The sequence below is a fragment of the Zalophus californianus genome, chromosome 3 (assembly GCF_009762305.2).
Source record: "Zalophus californianus isolate mZalCal1 chromosome 3, mZalCal1.pri.v2, whole genome shotgun sequence".
NCBI classification, from domain to species: Eukaryota; Metazoa; Chordata; class Mammalia; order Carnivora; family Otariidae; genus Zalophus; species Zalophus californianus.
This window is the reverse complement of record NC_045597.1, coordinates 53,951,512-53,975,008: the sequence shown is the minus strand read 5'-3', so window position 1 is coordinate 53,975,008 and position 23,497 is coordinate 53,951,512. Positions and strand designations below refer to the sequence as shown.

Genomic DNA, 23,497 nt, shown 5'->3' with positions numbered 1-23,497 from the left:
CTTTTAAATCACATTATATTATTTTATAAAGGATTTGTAGAAAATGAAGAAACATTCTGCTACCATTTAGGTGTGGAATAGAAAACTAAGGCAATGCTTACTTTTAGAAATATCAAGTGTTACTGTTTTAGAATTAATTGCATAATTACCCAGTAGAACAGTAAGATCCCAAGGTACCTTAATAGAAACACTACACTTCCAAATAAAGTAATAATTAGCACTTACTATATTCAAAGTACTTTATTAGCTATAATTTTTTAACTCCCCGCATCTCTGTGTGTAAATAAACACCATTAACAATATTAATCTTTTCTATAGTTTAGAAATAACACTAAGGCAGAGAAATTGATTTGAATGATAAATTAGGCATTATGGTTTTGAGTCATCTAAAGAGGCAGGTATTCAATAGAAACGATAGATGTTAGTAGAGTATGAAAATCATTCATAAATTGCCGCTATTCATAAATTACTAGGCAGTAATTAATTAAAAATATCTTTCGTCTGAGCATCAAGGAAATTTACATTTTTAGAAGAATTTCATGGCATCCTTGAGACTCTTGGATATGCCTAAGATGTTGTAGAACTTACTTTAGACTTACCATTCTGGGTACACAGTAGTGACATGAAGTTGTATGACATTGAAACCATTGGGTTGGTAGATTACAGACATGTAAGAAATGTCACAGAGTCTCCGTAGGGGATACATTCAGGTTTATAAACCACATCTTGCCAACAAAGCAATGGGGTTTTGCTTGTTTTTGTTTCAATGATGCTCTCAATGAAACAGCATCCGTTTAGGATGGGCATGAAAGTGTGGGTAGGCGCTATGGGCCCCCGGGACATTTGATGCCCCTTTGTAACACCATAATCACTAAAGAAAAAAACTACCATCAGAACAGACAGTTATGGAGCCATGGAAAGCTGACACCATCCCTAAAATACTGTTGCAAAGAGTCAAGGTGAAATATGGCTGGTCAGGTACAAGTTGTAAAGTCTACAAAGTAAAGGGATGTTCTCTGCTGTAATATTCCAGAACCATAGACTCATTGGACAGAAAGTTGTGATTAATGCCCATCTGGGGAGAACCCAAGCTGGAAGGAAGCCAGCCAACTAAACTTCATTTAGGAAGATAAAGGAAGACAAACAATGAACTTGCAATGATCTGAAATGACTCTACTACATGGCCATTTGAGCCTAAGAATGAACAGTGTAGCCAGACTCTGCTGTGGTGATCTGAACTGGCTGGAGGTGGAGAGGGGAAAGTGCTTTCAAGTTTCATCATAGAAATATAGCTGGTGTGTGGGTAGCCAAAGGGCACACATTTAGGTTAGCTATGTCTTAATGTTACTGAGTTGATTTTCTATGGTGAGACTTGTCGTCCGACAGCATCCATTGCCCAAGATAATTGATTCACCATAGATAAGCAAGTTCTCAATTCGTTTGGGTAGTAGAGTTTAATTGCAAGGTATAAAACATTTGTCCTGAGTGCAGTTTGCTCCTGGAGTTGAATTGTTTTCTATTGCATGATGATATTTCACCTTGCTGACAAACAATTGGAAAAATTTCCCCACTATCTGGCATGCCCTCTGGTCTCACACTAGGGGTTTGTGGAGACCATGGAAACAATTTGCTCATTTTATTCACCTCTCCTTGAAACATTGAAATCTGAGCTTCCATTTGAACTAAACTCATACTCAAAAGGCAGTGAGTTTTCTTTGACAGTATAGTGTTCAAAGGGAGTACTGATTCGGGTACCTAGAATCAAAGAAATAAGAGAGCATACCATAAAAGGGCCAAACTTTGCACTAGATATGCACAAATGGGCCATAACCTCGAATTCTACAATATCTTTTGGCAGAAATATGGATTAAAAAAATTTCTAAGTTTGAGGGGCACCTGGGTGGCTCAGTTGGTTAAGCGACTGCCTTCGGCTCAGGTCATGATCCTGGAGTCCCAGGATCGAGTCCCACATTGGGCTCCCTGCTCAGCAGGGAGTCGACTTCTCCCTCTGACCCTCTTCCCTCTCATGCTATCTCATTCTCTCTCTCAAATAAATAAAATCTTTAAAAAAATTTCTGTTTATACCTAAATAAATTAAATTCAATTGTTATATCAAATCTGCTTAAAATTCAATCTCCTCAGATCACACATGTAAGCAGTGTGTTTTGTCTCTCAGTTTTGAACTGGTGAAAGTGCACTTAAAATATGTATTATGAAAAAATATGTAGGTATGAATTCCGTGGTTTCGCATTTTTAAGAATGGAGAGAAGGCGTAGCATTTTATAAATAGTGTGCAATAAAGGGACCCTTTGCAGCTTTATTTAATGTTTTATTGTTATTTGTTTTTATTAGAAAAGTGCTCTGAAAAGTTTAATAAAAATACATGTGCGTGCACGCACGTGTGTGCACGCGCGCGCGCTGTGAGACTCCAGGGAAAATTCAGACCAAACAAACTGTGCCCTGTTCACTTTATCTCCATAGAACTAAAAGAAACAACTGTGTTTCCTTTGCTGCCTCAACATCCTCTCGATCTTCTTTTCTGAGCCGCCTGCCATTCTTTCCTTTTGCCTTTCCTGACTATTGTAATTTGGGTGCACTCCTTTACCAGCCTCACAGCGAAGAGCTTCTTGCCTTTCTCTTCTCCTTCCCTATTTTTTCCCTCTCCGAATACATTTCACAGACGACCGTCTTCCAAAATAACATCAATTAATTTTTTAACTTTAAAAAAAATCATATTTAGCCCTGAGTCTGCCCTCTCCATTGATGTGTAGTATGTGGAAGAGGCTGTTCAGGGGCTGATAAGCCCCATCTGTGATGTGTCTTCAGGAGGAGGCAAGGCACTAGCTGCTCGCTTGCTCACTCACTCGCGCATGGGGCTGCTTATTCAGGCAGCCGGGCTCTAGGTGAGCCGACAGCTGACCTGCCCAGCACCCAGAGCTGGGAACCCAGGCAGGACCCAGCTGCTGGGGTGCCGGAAGCAGCTCCTGCTCTGGGCCCCGTGCCCGTGACTCTGTGACCGTAACTTGTCCGTTGTCGCTTGTCTGTTTTTGCCTAGACAACAGTTCTGTCCTCGAAGCCTCCCTCAGGTCACTGTCACAATCACTCACCACATCGCTTTCCCCTTTTGCAGAATCCGATGACATCCGTGGGGACCCTGCACTCAGCCATCAGAGCGTTCCTGCCGCCCAGGATGCTCCTAATTCAGTAGTAGATGCAGGTGGCGTTGAAAGCATCACCCGGTGTCCCCAGCAGCTTCCTCAGATGATGGCTGCAGGTAAATGTCAGGGGCGGCCAGCACAGGATACAGCAAGGTGTTCTGAGTTAGTGGAAAAGCTTGCCCGGCCATGAACAGGTGCATTGACCTGGGAACCTGGGATCCTTATAGAAACCAGGCCGTACAACTAGTGTACATCCAGAAGCATTAAGTCAAATTGTACATATTTTGCTGAGTTTTTTTTAAAGCTCTGTGCTATTTGTTTTTAATATTATTTATTGGCTTATTTTGTTTTGATGAAAGTCTGAACTTGGAAGAAATATTTTGGAGGAGTCATTTTAGGCAGACACCTGCATTTCCTTAATGTAATGATCCAGAAAGCTTAGAAGGGAAAGAATGTTACAAGATAACACTAATGAATTCAGTCAGGACCAGTTTGGCTACTTGACAATGTTTTTAAAGATTCTTTTTTTTTTTTTCCAAAGATTGTATTTATTTGAGAGAGAGAGAATGAGAGATAGAGAGCACGAGAGGGAAGAGTGTCAGAGGGAGAAGCAGACTCCCTGCCGAGCAGGGAGCCCGATGCGGGACTCGATCCTGGGACTCCAGGATCATGACCTGAGCTGAAGGCAGTCGCTTAACCAACTGAGCCACCCAGGCGCCCTTAAAGATTCTATTAATTAGTTAAAAGGTGTGCCTGCTCCAGAATTCTCCTCAGAAGCAGATGATTGTATTTATTTTTAGTCTACTAAGCCAGTTGACTTACCAAAGGAGTGGTCCTGCTTTGCCTCTCAACCTTGGAACTTAATGTTTTTTCACTGAGAGAGAGCAGCAGTTCTTCAGGTGTTTTTTTGTTTTGTGTGTTTTGTTTTGTTTTGTTTTTCCAGGAGTACTTTCTTAATGGCATGCTGTGTATAATACACACTACATGTCATTAAGTTTCCTCCCAGAATGTATTTGGAAACTCTTTCATGTTTACGTCTGGAGAAAACACTGCTGTAGATTACAGTGCTTTATTTTTGTGTGGTTTGGGAATGTGCTAAATGAAGTCTCACGTCTCCAGAAATGTGTGCTCTCCTTTAAAACAAACGCTCTCACCTACTGACTGGAAGTCATGGTTTGTTTCTCCCCACAGCAGCCGATGGTTTGGGGAGTATAGCGATAGACACCACGCAGCTCAACATGTCCGTGACAGATCCCACAGCCTGGGCTACCGCCATGAATAACTTGGGCATGGTTCCCGTGGGGCTGCCTGGACAGCAGCTCGTGTCCGGTAAGCTTGGGTTTGAAGGGATTTGTGGCAGTGCCAGAGGGTGTGGGGGACGGGGGCCCAGTCATCTCCCTCACACGAAAATGTTGAGTAGAGTCTGTGCTTTATGACCAGGGGCATGTTTGGCAGGCTGTGCTGGAGGTTCTTCTCATCACCTCACTCTCCTACCTAATAACCATTCTCGGAAAAAAGCCATGTATTTTCTGTAGCATTGCAATATCAAGTTCATATTTTTAATTGCTACATAGAAGAGCTAACATTTGCTTTCCAATTCGCAAAACTCTTTCACATACATTACGCCATTTGATTCCACAGTCATCTTTTTGAGGCAAGGAGATGTTGTTTATTTATTTGTTAATGTTCCCATGTAAAAGACAGGGAAACAGAGGACAAGCCTTTAGTTGGCTTTTCCAGCACTGACGGAGCATAACTAGAAACCCAATTCAGCTGACTTCATATTCTACATTTTTCCCATCACACTTTGGAATCATAATACAATGCATCCAATACAGAAAATGTTTAGAAATGTCACAAAGTAGAAGGCCAGTTAAAAGATTTCATCAGTTCATTTAATATATGTTTATTCAGGATTTTCCATGTGCCCTATAACAAGTACTTTGGGAAACAGAATATGTGTGTGTGTGTGTGTGTGTGTGTGTCTTTGAGGACTGTGTCTCCCTAAATTGCAAAACAGAGCAGCAAAAAACAGCAATAAAAATAATGTGCAGAATCAGGTGTTAAGTAATGGCACAGGCTAATAATGTAGTAATTTCCAGAAGGATGAACCACTGGGGCTTTAAGAGAAGATATTATCAGGGAGGTAGGACTTAAGTTGTCTGTGAAGATACCTAAGATTTGCAGTATTCACTCACTCACTCATCAGTTCATTCAGCAAGTACTTACTGAGTTACTGTCCTGGTGTGGGGCCTCCAGCTGTAAACAAAGCAGGTGTAGTCCCTGCCCTCTCGGAATTTGCAATGGAAAGGCAACAGTCAGTATATATGTTATGTCATTGTTTTAAAGTCAGAAGAACAATTCACTTTTGCCCATCAAGTTAGATGAGGGTAGACGGTACACACCAGGTAGAAACCAATAGCTTTTGGAGAGGTTGTTTCTACACCCACATACCTATGTATTTGATGCTGAGTTGCCCAAGCATATTTGGTTGGTTGGTTTGTTGCTTTTTAATAGTGGCCATAGATAGAAAATTCTAAACTAGTTACAGTAAATTACATGTGTGTATACCTATATGTATATGTATTTACATATGGTTTATTTTTTCATATAATAAGAAAGAACAGGAGAGAAGACAGGAGGCAGAGTAAAGTGGGAGACAGAAAAAGGAAAGTCAAAGATTGAGTTGCAGGGGCACCTGGGTGGCTCAGTCAGTTAAGCGTCGCTTGGTTTCAGCTCAGATCTTGATCTCAGGGTCATGAGATCAAGCCCCGCATTGGGCTCCATGCTCAGCGGCCAGTTTGCTTAAAGATTCTCTCCCTCTGCCCTTCTCCCATCTCATGGGCATGTGTGCTTTCTCTGTAAATTAAATAAATAAATCTTAAAAAAAAGATTGAGTTACAAAGCATTATACTTAGGTTATTTATAAAATTCTCCAAATTATTATAAAATTTACGTGGAGTTGAGGATTAGTCTGGTGCATGACGTGTATGTATGTACATAAGTGACATTTTCTATGGTTTGGTTCGAGCATGTGTTTATCCAGACTCCCTTTTCCCTAAAGCTTAACCCAGACAGATACTTCCTTCTACTAACTTGAGAACAAAGGTTTGTATTTTTCCACCTAAATTTTCCCAACTGCCTAATTGAAATATTCATCTAGCAGAAATTACTCTTGTCTCCACCTCCCATTTCTCTCAGAAAATGTTGTCTAACTTCCAGAGTAAGCCACAACCTCAATAATTCATTATTTTTTCTTATGATTTTGAGTCTTCTGACATTTTAACCATGACCAATTTATGATTTTCCCAGCAACTTACCATGAAAGGAATTACAGCCCTGCTCGTTAGAGAAGATTTACCGTATCTGCCCTGAATTACGTTCTCTATCTCCCGGATTAGCCAGACTGCTTAAACTGTTTTTGAGCCTTTCAGGGTCTTCCTGGGTGCCCCTTCATCATGTCTGCATTCCGCCAGTGTAAGAGCACTTTGCTTTGTTCCGAGGGCTGCCGGCTGACTCTGCCTCAGGGTCGGGTTCAGTTTTATTCGCTTGGTGTGTGTGTGTTCTCTTCCAGTCTTTTTTCCATCCACATGGATGGAAAACAGACTGTTCTATGATGCATTTTTAGTAACACCTTATCCTAAATTATTTTTCCATTTTATTGTTTTATGTTTAAGAAATTTAATCCATTGAAGGAATCTCCAATTTATTTAACCATTCCAGTGTTTACATGTAGGCTGTTTCCATTGCTTTACTCTTCCTAGCCAAGTTTCTTTGGAGAACTTAATCTCTTGAAGCATGTAGAAGCATTTTAGCTTTCTGTGAAATGATGATTATGTCTATTTCATGGGACTGTTGTGGGATTTTAGTAGAATAACTTACATGCAATAACCACATAGTACCTACACGTAGTAAGCATTCATTAAATATTAACTTATTCCTTCTTTCTGTTTGGCTCTTTTTTTAAAAAACATAATATTACATGAACATTTCCATGCATAGAGCTTTTCAGCAAATAGAATTAATTGTCCTTGGATAGACTCCTATGTGTTGAACTAGTAGGTCACAAGAAATGAACATTTTAAAGTGAAATACTGGGCAGTTAATGTCCAAAATCTACTTGTGTATTTAATATTTATTTACTAATTTGATATGCAAAGATGCCATCCTATTATTTGGCCTTAAATTGTTTTATAACTACCTTTTGTAAATTATTTACTTTCCCTATCTTCCATTCATGTTTCCTCTTTTGTAAATAGATTACTTTCATACCATATCCATTTATCACACAGAGTTCTTGGTGGAGTTTTGTTTTTGGTTTACGTTTGGTGGTTAACAATTAAGCATGTTAATCCTTGGCATTCCTATTTCCTAAAAATACTCCTCTAGTCTGTTTCTTGCCCCTTAATGCTGTTTGGTTTTTGTTTTTTTTTAATAGGTTTAACTTTTCCTTGATGAATTCTTTATTCCATTTCTAACTACCGAAAGGCTTAGCCCAAGCTAGAAGTTGATAGGTATTCCCAATCTTCTGTGCCTCCATAGGCTTACTTCCTTCTTTGATCAGACCTTCCATTCTTAATGTGTATTTTAATCTACTCTGGAAGTATCTGCCTGTACTACCGATCTGTTTTTGTCCCAGCACCACACTGTTTCAGCTCTGATAGCTCTATCACGTATTTATATTATATGACTTATCTTGTGCTCTTCGTAGTGTCCGTGCCCTGTGGTCACTGCTGCTTTCAACACAACCGCAGGCAGCCGCTTCTGCGCAGTCTGCGTGGGGCCGCGTCTGCGTCTGCGTGGGGCTGCTTCTGCGCGGTCTGCGCGGGGCCACGTCTGTATCTGCACGGGGCCGCGTCTGTGTCTGCGCGGGGCCGCGTCTGCGCAGTCTGCGCGGGGCCGCGTCTGTGTCTGCATGGGGCCGCGTCTGTATCTGCACGGGGCCGCTTCTGCGCAGTCTGCGTGGAGCCGCGTCTGTGTCTGCGTGGGGCCACGTCTGCGCAGCCTGCGTGGGCTCTTGTCTGTGTCTGCGTCTGCGCGGGGCCGCGTCTGCAAGTTTCCCGGGTGCCTGCGGGATGTGAGACATAGGCCCTGCTGTCTTGGAAGGGGCGTAAAGATTGTTTAGTGTGGCCTGCCTCCCAAGACATCTCGGCCAAACTGTCTCTGACAGGATTAGAGAGAGGCTGGATTTTACGAGCACCTGGCCTTCTCCCAGAGTTTCCGGTATGTCGAAATGACAAACCCCTCCTCCCAAATTGGTTAAAACTCAGTTGACACCCAGTCCCATGCCTTCCTACTCCTGGGGCTTATTGAGAGATTAAAATTATCAGCAAAGGAAGGCACAGCTTTTTTATCTCCTCTGATTTTTATCAAAAAGGATTTCCCAGGAGATCGGATCACTTAGCCCGGGGTTGCATTGCGCCTTTCCTCTCGGACGTGCTGTTGTGGTTCGCCCAGCGACACCCTCTCCATTTTCCTCCCCTTTCTCATTCCCCACATGTGCCCGCCATGATTCTGTGCCCCCTGTCCTCAACTTCCCTGCCTACCCTCTTCCTATCAAGTGCTGCTTAGTATCATTACACTGAATTGGTTTCTTTTGTCTGAAACATACCATTATATTGTTTTACTCCAGCCCTACGTCCCATACTTAAGCATCTCGGTTTATCTATAACATAACATTTACCTCCTTGTGTTGTTTCATGTTTATTTTCTTCCCCATACTTTGAGTTTTGTGAAATTTTTAATTTTTGTGCATTTCAATACTTTGTGCGTTGATACAGACAGATCCAGATTTTCTAAAGTGGTCTGTTAGAACATCAGTGCCGCATGGCTGGTAGGTAGAGTGGGTATCCTGTACGTCTTTACCTGGCCCAACTGCGATGGCAAATTCAGGGCTTAAAACAGATAGGTTGCTTTATTTGTGGGTTTTCTCAAAGCCTTAACTACGCTAGTATGCAATGTAGAGTTTCAGAGAGTATCTAAAATGTAGACTTCCCCAAACTTAATTTAGCTTTAAAAAAAAAAATCTATTGTCATCTCATGAGACACTAGAATAGCCATGTAACCCAGATTTTTCCCATCATCTGGGACATCCTTTTCCACTACCATCCTCCTTCCTATGCTATTTATGATATCCTGCCTATGATCTAGCTTACAGTTTTGTTTATGGTTTCACCGACAACGTTACTGCCTAATCTCAAGGTTCAAAACAATTCACTTTGGTCAGGAATTTGCCTGAAGCCTTCTTCCCAGTTTTCTATGATACATTTCACTTTCCAGGAGCCCCCACCACAGGTGTCATCAGCCGAAATCCAGAACATCAGATCATGAGCTTTGACACCATCTGTGTGACCAGCTGCTCCCTTCCTGTCCACCCTGGCCTCTCCAAAGTTCTAATCACCAATTGGGAGAGTCGAGCTGAGTCCCCAGGTTTTAAGTTTCTTGCTCGGGCCTGTGTGGGAATTGGTAATACTTCCTGAACATTCTCTGGCCATGAGATTATACCTTGCTTTTCTCTAAACTTTTTGAAATTTTCTTTCCTAATTACCATATACCAGGCTATCTGGATCCCCACAATCACGCCCATGTCAGGAAGTGTCACCATTCATATGTGGAGGGACTAAAAGGAAGTTTGCTGGTTTGAGTATTATTTTTGGTTTTGTGTGGGACAGTTTGTCAATAGAAGGTCCCATCTGAATGCCTCTCCTTAGCTGTTACTGACTTTGATTGACATAGAGATTTTTACACCAAATTTCATGGCATACCATTTGTTGAATTTCAAATACATGTTCCCAAAATGCACCACACTTCCCTATTAGCTGCAGAAAGACTATATTCAAGACAGTGCCACTTGCCTTATCAGGGATTAACTTGGAGCCAATAAAAGACGTCTTCCCTCTTAAAGGATATGTGAACACTCTGAATTGTCCCTGGGTTCACACCTTGCTATTTCTTCTTCAGAAGCTCTACTTCACCTGAGAAGAGATGAGCTTTAAAACTCACGGGGAGGCTGGGATGGGCCACAGTTCCTCTCTGTCCTCACTCAGGCTTCCACTCATTTTCATTCCTCTCTGCTTGCTCAGAAGGTTTTTTTCTCGTTTCCTTCTCGGGTTGTTTAATCCTCCCAGGAACACCTTGATCTTCTTTAATATGCCCAAATATGAGGAGGCGTGTGTTAAATCCTCTCATCTCCGGGAGCATTGCTCTTAACTGGGATTTATTGAGCCAGACATTGTGCCGAATGCTGGGAATACGAGACATAGAACTTTCAGAGCCTCGTGGGAGAAAGAGAGAAGAGTAAATAAGCTAATACAAATCAACATGATGAGTGGTCCTGCCACTAGCAGATAAAGGGTGCCATAGGATGTCACCGAGGAGTGTTAAGCAGGGAGTAACGTGATTAGAGTTGCATTTTTACAGAGAACTTTTGTTAAGTCCTAGAGAAAATGGATGGAGAGTGGAAAGGTAGGAGGCAGGGAGGTCGGACGGAGGGCTGTAGCAGTTACTCAGATAAGGGATAATGACAGCAATCAGTAATAATCATGACAGTGGAGACGGGGAGAAGCAAAGGGACCCAGGAGATGTTTAATTCTAGAAACAACAGGAATTGATGACCGAGTCCTCATAGAATATAAAGGGAGAGAAGAATCAGCAGTGACTCCTGGTGTCTAGCTTTGGAAATTGTGTAGATGCTGGGGTTGTTTGCTAAGATGGAGAAGGCTAGAAGAGAAATGGTGGGGGGAGACGGCAAGATTATTTTTGCATGTGTCGAGTTTAAAGAACAGTAAGATATGAGGGTCTAGAGTTCATGAGAGAAGGGGCAGCAGGGATGTGCCTTTGGCAGTCCTAGCCCATGGGTGGTCACGGACTCCCTTCTCCCCCCAGGTCATGCTTTTGCTGTGAAATGATAAATAAGCCCTCAGCAGCTCACGCAGGTGTCAGTCTGACCCCCAACTGAGTCTCCAAATATCTGCTTCATCTGTTTCCTCTCCTGACCCACTGGATGCCTGCCCATTGGTGGACTCCAAGGTCTGGAATGAGGGAAGCAGTCAGAGATTTAAAACATGTAATCTAAGAATCTGTGCCTGAAACCATCTCATCAGCTTATAGAGATGCTCAGATCTGTTGGTAAACCATCCCACGTACTTGTTTTTAAGATGAAAGTAATACTCGAACCAGCAAGCTTCCTTTCTTTCGACCCTTCACATGTTAATGGTGGCCCTCTCCGACCACAGGTGTGATTAAGCCTGGTGCATAGCAGCCAGGCTCTTGAAAATATGATGCTCAGAGTCTTCTTTTGTTTTTATTTTCCATCTTGCTGAAAGATTTTCCATTATCGAATGTCAGAAAACAAAGAGGCCCTCGACTTAACATTTCACAATTTATGCACCTGATTTTGTGTATTCTTGACAGCTCAGTTACACATCCCACAGTTATTTACCCTTTTCTCCCCGGGACGTTAGGACAGTACATCAGTATATTCATTCATTCTCCATAGTATTACAGAAGGTTCACAATGTACAGCATATTTTACAAGGCCCTAGAGAAGCCGCAGTTTGCAGGACAGGCAGGTGACACTCCTGTAGAGCATTCATACTTCTAAAGCAGCAGATGTTGTTCAAACAACTGTGTAAAGGATTGGTTCATTACAACAGCAAAATGTTGCAAAAGAGCCATGGGGAGCCCAGCTTGGCTTGGAGGTATTGGAGGGTGTTCAGAAAAGTTCCTCTAAAGAAGAAATATTTGGGCTAAGTGCCCAAGGATGAATTAGAGCTTACCAGGTAGCAGGAGGGAAGAACAGGAAGAGAAGGGGGATCTAAACTTGGAGCCAATAAAAGATGTCTTCCCTCTTAAAGGATATGTGAACACTCTGAATTGTCCCTGGGTTCACACCTTGCTGTTTCTTCTTCAGGAGCTCTATTTCACCTGAGAAGAGATGAGCTTTAAAACTCACGGGGAGGCTGGGATGGGCCACAGTTCCTCTCTGTCCTCACTCAGGGAAGATGAGAAATTCTAAAAGTATAAAATGCGCCGTGCAAAAGCCCGGGGCAGGAGGAGCTCGGCTGCTGCAAGGAAGTGAACGTGGGACGGTGTGGGCAGGAGGGGGTGGTTGAGATGGGGTCGGGTTGGCAGGTTGGGTGGCAAGAGAGGTGTCCGGCATACATCCAGAAGGCTGCTGGGAGTCCAGAAAGAGATTAGGGAGGTATATAGCCTGGATATACCCCCATGGAGCTGGAGTACTGAGCACCTCCCATGTGTCAGACATCACTGTAGGCACTGGGGGTGCACGTGGCTGCCCTCCTTGAGCTCTCATCCTACATCCCATCAGTACATGACGCGTGTGCCTACAGGATTTCTGGGGATGAGAGAATTTGTAGAAAGTTGTTTCCAAAAAATATTTGCTTCTTCCTGTGCTGTGTGCTATATACGGTAATTGGCATTGCTTAAAACAAATCAAGGCTTGTCCTTAAATAACTCTCCACAAGTTAACAACAACCTGTATCTTCGTTGGCTAGAGATGTTATAAAATAAAAGTCCTTCTCAAATGCTTGCTTAACATGATGTAGTCATTTGAAATATAGTCATTTTTCTCTTCCATGCAATGAGGCACATAAATTTACTTGCTTTGTAGATTGACTTCTGAATTATGAATGTATAGTTTTGTTCTTCCTGTGTAGGCCACAACAAATGTATTTTTAAAAAAATTTTATACTAGTTTCCATCTCTTGGATTAGATTCATCTTTATTTGGTCTGTCATACTCTGGTATATGTGCTGCTCAACTTACCCAACTAGCCTCTTGACCTACGCTAGTCACTTTCTTGCCCACTAGACTAAAATTAAAGAAAATACTTTTAAATAACTGAATGTACTTACACATGTATAGATATATTAAATATATGCATATTACATACAAGTATATAATGTGTATATATACATATACATCACAAACACACACATTCCCAAATTTTCTTGGTTTCCTTTTCTTCCTCTGGAATAGAGAAGCTTTGGTATCTTTAACAGCAACATGAGCTAAAGGGAAATACTTGCATTCCATAATGGAAAATTGATTGTATCCTGCCCCCTTAGTAGACATTCCATTCTAATGCAACTGGAAACAGCACGAAAAATCAAACACTTAATTTCCTATATTAAAATTAATTTGTATGTTCCTATCCAGTGTGTGTACACACACACACACACACACACACACACACATCACTATATATTCGATTTTTGTTTTGAGTTAATGTCAAGGCCTTTTATGTGTAAATATGGAGTAATTGTGTAGTGACTTCTCTTCAACTATATCTTGTTTCCTTTTATTTCCTTTTATTCTGTAGCCGTATCATTTACTCTGTGTTACAGATCATGTTGTTGAGTGGTAGATATATTGCATTGTGCACTTATATAATTAGGCTATCATTTATCTAATAGACTGTGGTAGGTTGCACATTTATATGGGCAAGAACCACATCTAATTCATCTTTGTATTTCCTCTATCATCAAACACAGAGCTGGGTGCCCAATAACCATATTGTGGAATAAATGTATGGTTTGATGCATTTATGTAAATAACTCTATAAAGATGTATAAATTTTGTAAAAGTCACTTTTAGCTGGCCCTTAGACTGTTCTAAAGTGTAACTTTTATGTTTTTAATCATGGTTAGATATGAAGGGGAGCCACAACCATGAGCTCCCTTATTTGATATCTGTGATTTATTTTTCCCATAACTGAGCATTATCTTTCCACATTATTTCTTTTTAATTCTTTTTAAAGAATGTGTTTTCCCTGTCTCTCCTTGTCATGCATATGCTTTCATTTACCTTCTTGTACATACGGAGTATATGATAGCTGTTTTAGTGCACTTACCTACTAATTCTGTTATCTGCGATGTTCCTAAGTGTCTTTCTGTTGGTCCTCATGATGGGTCATATTTTTCTTCTTCTTTGAATGCCTAGTTAATTTTGTGTTGGATGCCAGACATTGTGAATTTTACAATGTTAGATGCTGATTTTTATTTATTTATTTATTTATTTATTTATTTATTTATTTATTTTGGGGGTATCCCTTTAAATATTTTTGAGATTTGTTCTGGGATGTCATTAAGTTCCTTAGAAACAGTTTAATTCCTTCAAGGCTTGCTTTTATGCCTGGGTAGGGGGATCCAGAGCAGACTTTTGATAGACTAGAAATAATTTTGTCCCACTTCTGAGGCAAGACAGTTCTGCATACTGCAAAGTGGTATATTGCAAAGTTTCTCCTCTCTGGCTACTGGAAGCTTGATCTGTTCTCAGGCCTTCTGTGAGCTCAGAAAACAGTTCCACCTGCCCCTTTCCTATGGTCTTTGCCTCAGCCTTGGTACCTCCTTCACACACCTGCTCAATCCTCAGCCAAAGACTTGAGGGGAACCCTCTGAAGATTTTCGGAGCTAGCTATCTGGTTGGCACCTTCCTCTGCAGTGCTCTTCCCTGGCATTTGCAGGTGCCTTGGTCTCCCGAACACTGAATAAGGTATAGCTCACACTCTGTTTGGGTTTCTCTTCCTTGAGTTAAATCCTGGAAACTTTATAGACAGTAGACCGGGAGAATCACAGCTTTTACTTCAACTGTCTCCCTTCTCTCAGTAATCACTGTTCTGTACTTGCTCTTGTCCAGTGCCCAGAAATTGTCATTTCATGTATTTTGTCTGACTTTTAAGTTGCTTGAGGCAGGAAGATAAATTCTATCCCTTCGTAGCTGGAGGCAGAAGTTTTTAGACAAAGTCTTTTTTAAAAAAAAAAAAAAAAAATGTGTGTATTCCTTAGGGACATAAACTAAATCCAAGGCTATGGTGTGAACGACTTCTAGGAATGCTGAAAAAGGTGGTAATAAACCCACCAATTACGAGCACCTAATATGTACCAAATACTCTGAATATCTTGCTTCATTTAATCCTCTGTTAACAAAATATTATTAACCCCATTTCATAGATAAGGGAACTGAGCTTGGGTGATGTTAATTAACTTACCCAGAGTTACTCAGGTAGAAGGAGGCAGTGCTGGAATTGAAATCCAGGTCTGTGCACCTAATCTGTTTCTACTATATCAAGTTTTAGAGGAAAATGACCGAAGCAAAACCCTCCTAGATTTTTGCCTCAGGCCTGTCCTATCTTTACACTTTTATTTATTTATTTTTAAAAGATTTACTTATTTATTTTATCTATAGAGAGAGTACTCACAAGAGAGAATGAAGCAGGGGGGTGGTGGGGCAAAGGAAGAGAGAGAGAATCTCAAGCAGACTCTCTTCTGTGCTTGGAGCCCAACTTGGGACTTGATCCCAGGACCTTAAGTAAGATGAAATCAAGAGCCAGACGCTTAACCTGACTGAGCCACTGAGGTGCCCCTACACTTTTATTTTTAAAAATAAATAGGTGGAAAGATATCATTTGGGGGGAAGGGGTAGTAGTCATCATAGACAGTTTTTTATATCACATTGAAATTAAAAAGATCAATCTTTAATCTTTATGCATATTATTTTTATTGTACTTAAAATCCAGAGATTTCCATTAAGCCTCATGAGTTTAGGACTTAGAGTCCAGTGATCTCGAATCTTACTAAAGTAGGAATAACTTAGTAACATTAAGTAGACTGCTATGAATAAGACCAGGTGGATGACGTGCCTCTAGCTAATGTCAGTAAGCAAAAATGATCATAAATATGGGGAGAATATAAATTTCAGCCTAAAAAGAAGTCAGAAAGTTTCCCCAAAGGACAAAAAAGAACTGTGAACTTCTCAGTGATTAATACAGATAAGGTGGACTTGGGTCAACTTAAATATTCCTTCTTTGGGAAGTAGAGAATCCAGAGCAGGTGGGAGCTGGGCCACACAGTCTTACAAAATTGGGAGTAGAGCACTGAAAACAGAGCGGTTTGCAGGATGAAAGGAGCTAATGAGGGCAAGCAGGGATTTCGAAGGGTTGGAAGGTATGAAGGACAAAAGGGCATTAGCCAGTAACAGCAATAAATAGGGACCCCTTCCATGGTATCTGCAAAAGAAAAATTCTTTTCCCTAGAAACTGATGAACTGTCTCTGCAAGAGGCAGATGGTGGCTTTAGGGCCTGAGGTCTTGGTTTTGAGTCTAGGCTCTTCCCCTTGGCCATGTTACCTTGGGCAAATCACATTTAACTTCCCTGAGTTTGTCTATAAAGAGGGACATAATAGTATCAACACCAGAGAATTGTTGCAGCTTCCAGAATCTGGTGATGTAAAGTGTGGGACATAACTGTAGGGATCCAGATGGATTAGTTTCCTTTCTCCTTACTGGACAACGGTTAGGGAAGAGTAGGGCAGGGGAGAAGGATGCTTTTTTGTAGAAGTCACTGAGACTGAAAGTACCTAAATGGAAACCACAGATGCAAATTTAAAAATCATATATTGAGTATCCACTGTGCTCAAGCACTGTGTATAATCTCATTTAACCAGGTTTTATCTTGCAAAAGATATCTTGGGCATTGAGACACAAATTCTTGAACTATGATAAACTGTATTTTCCTCTTTGTCAGGAGCATTTGCTTCTTATCATAGAAGTTACAGTTTTGACTTTGAAGTTTTACTTTAGAAAGTTTATGCCTATGGGGCAAAGGGATACTTTATTCTAAAAGGGAAGGAGATATACTATAGTCTTCAAGTTTATTATGTCTTCCAACCACAAGGGCATCTTTAAAGAAATATCCCTCCCCTCCCTGGATGGGACTCTTGTGACCTCCATCAGTTAATGCCTCCTAGTCATTTATTCTATCTCAGCAGGAAAAATAGGCCTCGACGCTCTAATGTGAGGCAACTAAAGTCTCCACAGGGGACCCTCGCACAGAGTGAATCATAGCTGACGAGGTTCTAACCAGAGACATTTTTATGAGCTGTGCAATCACTCAAAAATGCTCATTTTATATTTTCAAAAACTTAGCGGCCTCTATCTTGGAAACCATGTATTTGAGAACATCTTTTTGAAAATTTATTCATCCCCAGCTGTGAGAAAATACTGCCTAGTCATGGGTAGGAAAAAAAGCAATTTAGAGAAATAATAGAGGAAGACGATGATTTCATCCTTGTCTGGATCTCTGTGTCATCCTAGCTGGGACTTAGCTAGGGCAGAGGCCTGCCGGAGGCTCTGCTGGGGCAGGGAGGGGAGCCCAGTGCGCCCCAGGCCCTGACTGGCTGGAGAAGACCAGGAAGGGCATACAGGTGCAGAAAAGCAACCAGGATCATAGGGCAATAGAGTGCCAGGGCCCTGGAGATGTGCTGTTACTCGTGCCCTTCCACTGAGAGGAAAACGTCTGATATGAGGTGCCTCACACTCTTCCTAAGCCCACTTGAAGGGAGACGCTCCAAATGAATAGCATGTACGTTCCTCCTCATCTTCATGTTTGCTTCCGGTTACTGGCTGTTCGGCGGATACCACTGCTATGTCAAAGGCCTTGAAACTGTTAGGAGTAGGTCCTTCCCTCTCTTGCATCTTGTTTTTTCAAAGCCTAGAAAGATTAAAGTTCCTTACAATGATTCTCCTACATTACTCAAGTGGCTATATGTGTGATTAACTCTGCAGGTGCTCTCTGGATCCATTAAAGAACACACAAACAAACAAACAAAAAACACCATCACCACCAAAAAAGATTACCTTAATTATAGAGATACTCTTCCTGTGGTTCCTGTTAAAAGTTATTATCTTGCTTTATTTCCTCGAGATATTAACTGGATGCTAGTCACTCTAGCATTGGAAGGGCATAGCTAAAGACCATCTGAAATCCCAAATGAGTGGTCTTGCTTGTTTTTATTTGTCATTCCAAATCTGATCTATGAATTCATAGTTCTTTAAAGAAAACTGGGGGACTTTGAAAAAATACGAGTAAGAAGGAATCAGAAATGCTCGTTTTCTCACCTACCTTTCTCTTTGCAAAGCTGTTGGTGTTCTCGGAAGTGTGTGCTCAAACCAAGGAAAAGAGCCAGTGTAACATCTGTGCCATGCTTTGCTCAGTCTGTGTGTGATGGATCCTTCTTTGAATGAGTAAACTAAGTATTCTGTTTTAAACAGCCTCCTGCTGGGCTCCATGCTTAGGAAGGAAAAGTAAATAAGGCCCAGCTTGTTCCAGTCATTGTTAATGAGAACCTGAAAACAAGACTTGGGGCAAAATAACCAAAATGAGGATAATTAAAAATGTATTGTAATATGGCGGCCACTGGATGGGAAGATGATAGCACCAACTCAGTAGAAAAAAGATTTGGGAGTTAAAACACTTAAATAGTAATATATTGTTCTGGTATTTAGTGTGTAATTTTTCTGAGAGATTTCAGATATAATATTTCATTTAAATTTTGGGAAGAAGGGATAAACCGTAGAGGGGGTTGAAAACAAAGAGCAGCCAGAAAATTAGAAGGAAAATACAGGGAAATATTTCATTAAACCTTAAATATTTCATTTAAATATGATACAATATTTCATTTAAACATCTGCAGTGGCCAGTGTGTCTTATACTATTCCCGTACTCGTGGCAAACATTGCTAACATGATTGTCAGGGCTCTCTTTCCTACTGACGTGGGATTTGTCCTTATATCTCAGCATAGTTCTCCAAGCAGCCAACACCAGGTTAAGTGTGAAGGAGTCTTTCTGTGAACACCGGATCTTTTATTTTACGGATGAGGAGATAGAGGTCCAGAGATGGTCTGGTTAAGTTCTACAGAACAACGTACCTTGACTATTCTCTCCATTGTTGATAGGCTTGAGAGGAATACCTCAGGGACTCTTGCCAGTTCCTTTCCCGGTGTGATGAAGAGCATGCCAGGTTTGGGAGGGCCCTCATCCTTTTCATTGAATGAAAATGACTGGTTATAAGGGAAAACAAGGAAGCTCTAACCTTGGCTGCTTATGCGGAAGATTTAACAGGAAGACTTAACAGTTTTCATCATTTACTATAAGAATTGTGTGTACTTTTTTAAAAAAAATTTTATTGTTACGTTAATCGCCATACATTACATCAGAATTGTGTGTACCTTAAAGGAAAAGCCTATTAATAATTTCGCACAGCAACCGAGATACGGATGAAATTAATGAACCGTGCTTATTTCTTCACATTTATAATCCGTCTCCTTAATTTTCCTTGTTTCATTTCTCATTCTTGTTACTTTCTTTTCCCCTTGAGACCATGTTCAGTCATCCATCCTTTCCTTATGCTCTCTCGGTCCCTCCACCCATCCATCCATTCATCCCTGCCTCCCTTCCTTCCTTCCCTCTCTCTCCCTCTCTTTTCTCCACCCTCCCTTCTTCCCTTCCTTCTTTCCTCCCATACTTGTTGATCACCTTTCACTAGGAGAACTAAAGTTACCTCTGCCTCATGGAGCTCATGCTTTGATGGTGGGGATTGATAACAGACACATTAATATGGATATAATTTGCAAATTCTAACAACCATTCTGAGGAACTAGTGGGATACCACAATGATAGAGCGCAAAGGGGGAATCCACCATGGAGCTTAACATGATCAGAAGAAGTTTCTCTGTGAAGACAAAACTCAAGCTGAGATGCTGAGGATGAGAAAGAGCCAGCGCTGGAAAAGGGTAGAAGAAAGAGTGTCCAAGAGGATGGTAAAGGCAGAAGGAGCTTGACTTGCTTGAAGAATGACTTTAGGGTCAGTTTAGTGGAAGAGATGGAGACTGTTGTAAGAAGTGTTTAACAATGTGGTTCTAGGCCCTGTGGGTCCTGAGAAAGGGTTCAGACTTAATTCTAAGATTAACTGTAGGTCATTCATTCATTACTCACTCCACAGAGGGATTCCGTGATTGAATTTGAATGTTAAAAAAGAAAGGATCGGGGCGCCTGGGTGGCTCAGGTCAGTTAAGCGTCTGCCTTCGGCTCAGGTCATGATCCCAGGGTCCTGGGATTGAGCCCTTCCTTAGGCTCCCTGCTCCGCGGGGAGCCTGCTTCTTCCTCTCCCTCTGCCCCTCCCCTCTGCTTGTGCTCTCCCTCTTTCTCTTACTCCCGATCTTGCTCTCTCTCAGTAAATAAATAAAATCTTAAAAAGAGAGAAAGGATCTGTGATAGGATAGAAGTGGGAGCAAGGGAGTCAGCAGAAAGGCAGCACAAGTCCGTGCACAGACATGGGTGTGGCTTTGGGTAGGGGGGGGTGGTAGTGAGGTTGGAGAGGTGAGGACAGATTTGTGATATATTTTTGAGGTCGAGTCCTAAGGACTTTGTGATTAGATGAGAGAGGAGTGGGAGAGATAGGGGAATCAAGATAAATTTCGTGTTTCTAGCTTGAGCAACTGGGCAAATGGTGGTGGCATTTCATGAAATGAGAAAAACACAGGAGGAACAAATACAGGGAATCAGACACTGGGATTTATCCATCTCAGGTTTGTGCTCCCATGAGAAATCTAAGTGGTGATGGGAAGCAGGCATATGGATATATGGGCCGGGCGTGAGAGACATGTGTGCCGGACATATACACACGCAGAGGTATCTGTGTTCGTCAGCATGTAGAATGTTCTACACCATGCATATGAGGGAAGTGGCACGAAGAGAATAGAGGGAGGGGGTGCAGGAGCTGGCTTGAGCGTTTCTAGCATTTAAAGTTTGGGGAAAAGGGATAAACCGTAGAGGGGGTTGAAAACAAAGAGCAGCCAGAAAATTAGAAGGAAAACATGAATGTGCAATATCGTGCAAGCCAATATCTCAGGCACATCATAGCCAGCAGGATTGAATGCTTCTGAGAAGTCAAGTAAAAAGACTACAGCGGGGAGGTCATTTGGGGAGAGTTGTGAACATGGAAACCAGGTTTGAAAGACTGAATGATACTTTAAGGATCAAGCGAGGTGGTGTTTAAGGAGGCCCTGTGAAAAGCCAAACAGGGCTACACAAAGAAAATAGATTATTATGAATAATTGTACCTTGGTGATATTATTGGATTCACTATTTGTCATTTTTGTTTCATACTTAAATTTGGCCCAACTATTAAACCCCCTTCAAAAAATAGAGGGCAGGGGAAGGAAAAAAGAAAGAATAATGATAAATGAAAGGTAAAACATCTTATAGGGTCAGCTCTTTGAAGATATTCGTCTAGAAATGGAGCAGGTAAATTGAGAGGTACTTGGGGGCTGGGGATTTGGGCTCAAGAGAAAATGAAGACAAACTGGGACATGACGATACACTCTTGGAAATAGTCCCTCAGAAAGGAAAGAGTATGTGGAGGTGTAAAAGTAAAGAAAGAATCCCAAACCTGATTTGGGTAAAGCTTTTCTGTCCAAAGTACACAGAGTGAGGCTGTAGTGTAGAAAGATAGTGAACGCTTGGTGTTGGATCAAATAAGGAGCCTCTGAGAGGGAGGGTTTTAGAACTCAAAATGAGGGGTGCCTGGGTGGCTCAGTCGTTAAGTGCTTGCCTTCGGTTCAGGTCATGATCCCAAGGTCCTGGGATTGAGCCCCACATCAGGCTTCCCTGCTCAGCCGGGAGCCTGTTTCTCTCTCTCTCTCCCACTCCCCCTGCTCTATCTCTGTCAAATAAATAAAAAATCTTTAAAAAAAAAAACTCAAAATGAAATACATTATTGATCGACACAGTCTTGTACTTGCCAAAATTTTGTATATAATTGCTGGATTTTTGCAGGCATTTTCCTCGATAAATAAGAGAACAGTTATATGAGTCCACAGAAGATAGTATTGGGCACAGCCATCTGGTGCAACCCCACTGCTCCCTTTTGAGTAATCTCTCCTCCAAAAGGGTGAAGTTTCCATATCTAAAGCACATTTATTTGCCTTCATTTCATCTCTTTGTGCTGTAACTCATTCTAAATATTTACTTTGGTTAATTAATTGATTATTGTGAAACCCATTGAGGTCCACATGGCTTTTGGAAAGGAGGAGAGTTATTATTTCTCCTGACGTGAAATCATAATGCCTCCCCTCCCTGTTGGAACCTGCTGTCCAAATACACGCCACACTCCTGAATAATACAGCTCTCCCAGGCCTTGCCTCCTTTTAAGCATTCACACTGCATCTTATATTTGCATATACGTTATTTTTGCTTGTTCTTGCCAGGTCACAGGCTAAGTCAGAGGACCAACAAATCACTTCTCTCTCTCTCCCCACCTCCTCCCTCAGGCCTCCCCCACCCCACTTCCAGAATGCGGTGAGAGCAATGTTATTTGTTATCCTGCAGGAAAGATGAGGCCAGCCCGACCATTATTTCCCCCAGACCCCTGTGGTTTGCTTCCATGAAATGCAGTTCCACGCCTGAACAAAGAGAGATTTTCACATAAACAAGATGATTGCATTTAGCCTTGTGAAATTCCTACCATGGGCATCATGGAAAACTAGTAAAAGATTTGACTTTTACTTGCTAGGCGTATGAACTTAGGGCCAGTAAGGGTAAGTCCCTTAATCTCTGTGACCTTCAGTTTCCCTGTTAGAAAACTGGCCTATTGATAATATCCATTGCACTCTTTCTTTTAAGGATCAAGTGTGTTATGTATTATGAAATTTAAAGCAGGAAATTAAGAGATGCCTTGGGATCAATAAAGTCCTTTACACACTTTAAGCATTTTAACTACCTGATCATTTACCTTCTCTTAAGTTTCTAGAACTGACTCAGAGGAATGTATATTGAAAATTTTGATATTGCCAAATTGTCTTCTACAAAAGCTAAACCCATATTACCCTCACACCAATAGTGGATATTTTTAAATGGGTTTAATCTTTCTACCTCCATGGGTGAAAAATGACCTCACACGTCTCTTTGCGTTGCTTTGACTACTCTGTTGGTAGTCTTTGAACTAGCTCTTCCCAATTTGCAATTGTATGGATAACTCTGCATTTGAGTATCTTTGCTTCTTTATTTCCCACTTGGAATATTTCCTTAAGATCAGTTTCCAGTGAACAGATGATATGGCCATTTCAGTTGCTCTTGAGACATCACAAAATTACTTTCAAAAGAGTTTTACAATTTATATTCACTATATATTCATATATACAATATTCAGAGGTGCCTCAATGTTTTGATTTTAGCATCCTTGCTCATTCTGGGTGTTATTGAAATTATTTTTGCTAATTTAGTAAAAGTGAAAGATGTTGCCTTTTGATTGCCCAGAAACCATAATTTAAAGGGCCTCCTGATGGTCCTGTAGCCAGATGGAAGCCTGGCAGTGACACCAGAGGTTTATTTTCTGTTCTTTCACCTGCTGGTTAATAATTAGGCAATATTTCCATGCCCACAGTTGGATCAGATTGAACTGTTCTTGCTGAGCTGTTAATGATTCAGAAACACCTTCCCCTACCTCCCCACCTATGTAAATTCTACCAGCTTCTCTGAGGG

The 23,497-nt window shown here is 41.3% G+C and overlaps 1 protein-coding gene across 6 annotated transcripts in view; it reads left to right on the top strand.

The window, feature by feature from the left end:
- ENOX1 (ecto-NOX disulfide-thiol exchanger 1) overlaps nt 1–23,497 on the top strand; it is a 555,783-nt gene that overhangs the window by 334,928 nt on the left and 197,358 nt on the right. For all 6 annotated transcript variants that reach the window (XM_027591387.2, XM_027591386.2, XM_027591388.2 and 3 more), the window contains 2 exons: nt 3,131–3,274; nt 4,350–4,487. In XM_027591387.2, the coding sequence (XP_027447188.1) occupies nt 3,262–3,274; nt 4,350–4,487 (151 nt within the window). In that variant the 5' untranslated portion in view covers nt 3,131–3,261. The remainder of the gene's footprint in view (nt 1–3,130; nt 3,275–4,349; nt 4,488–23,497) is intronic.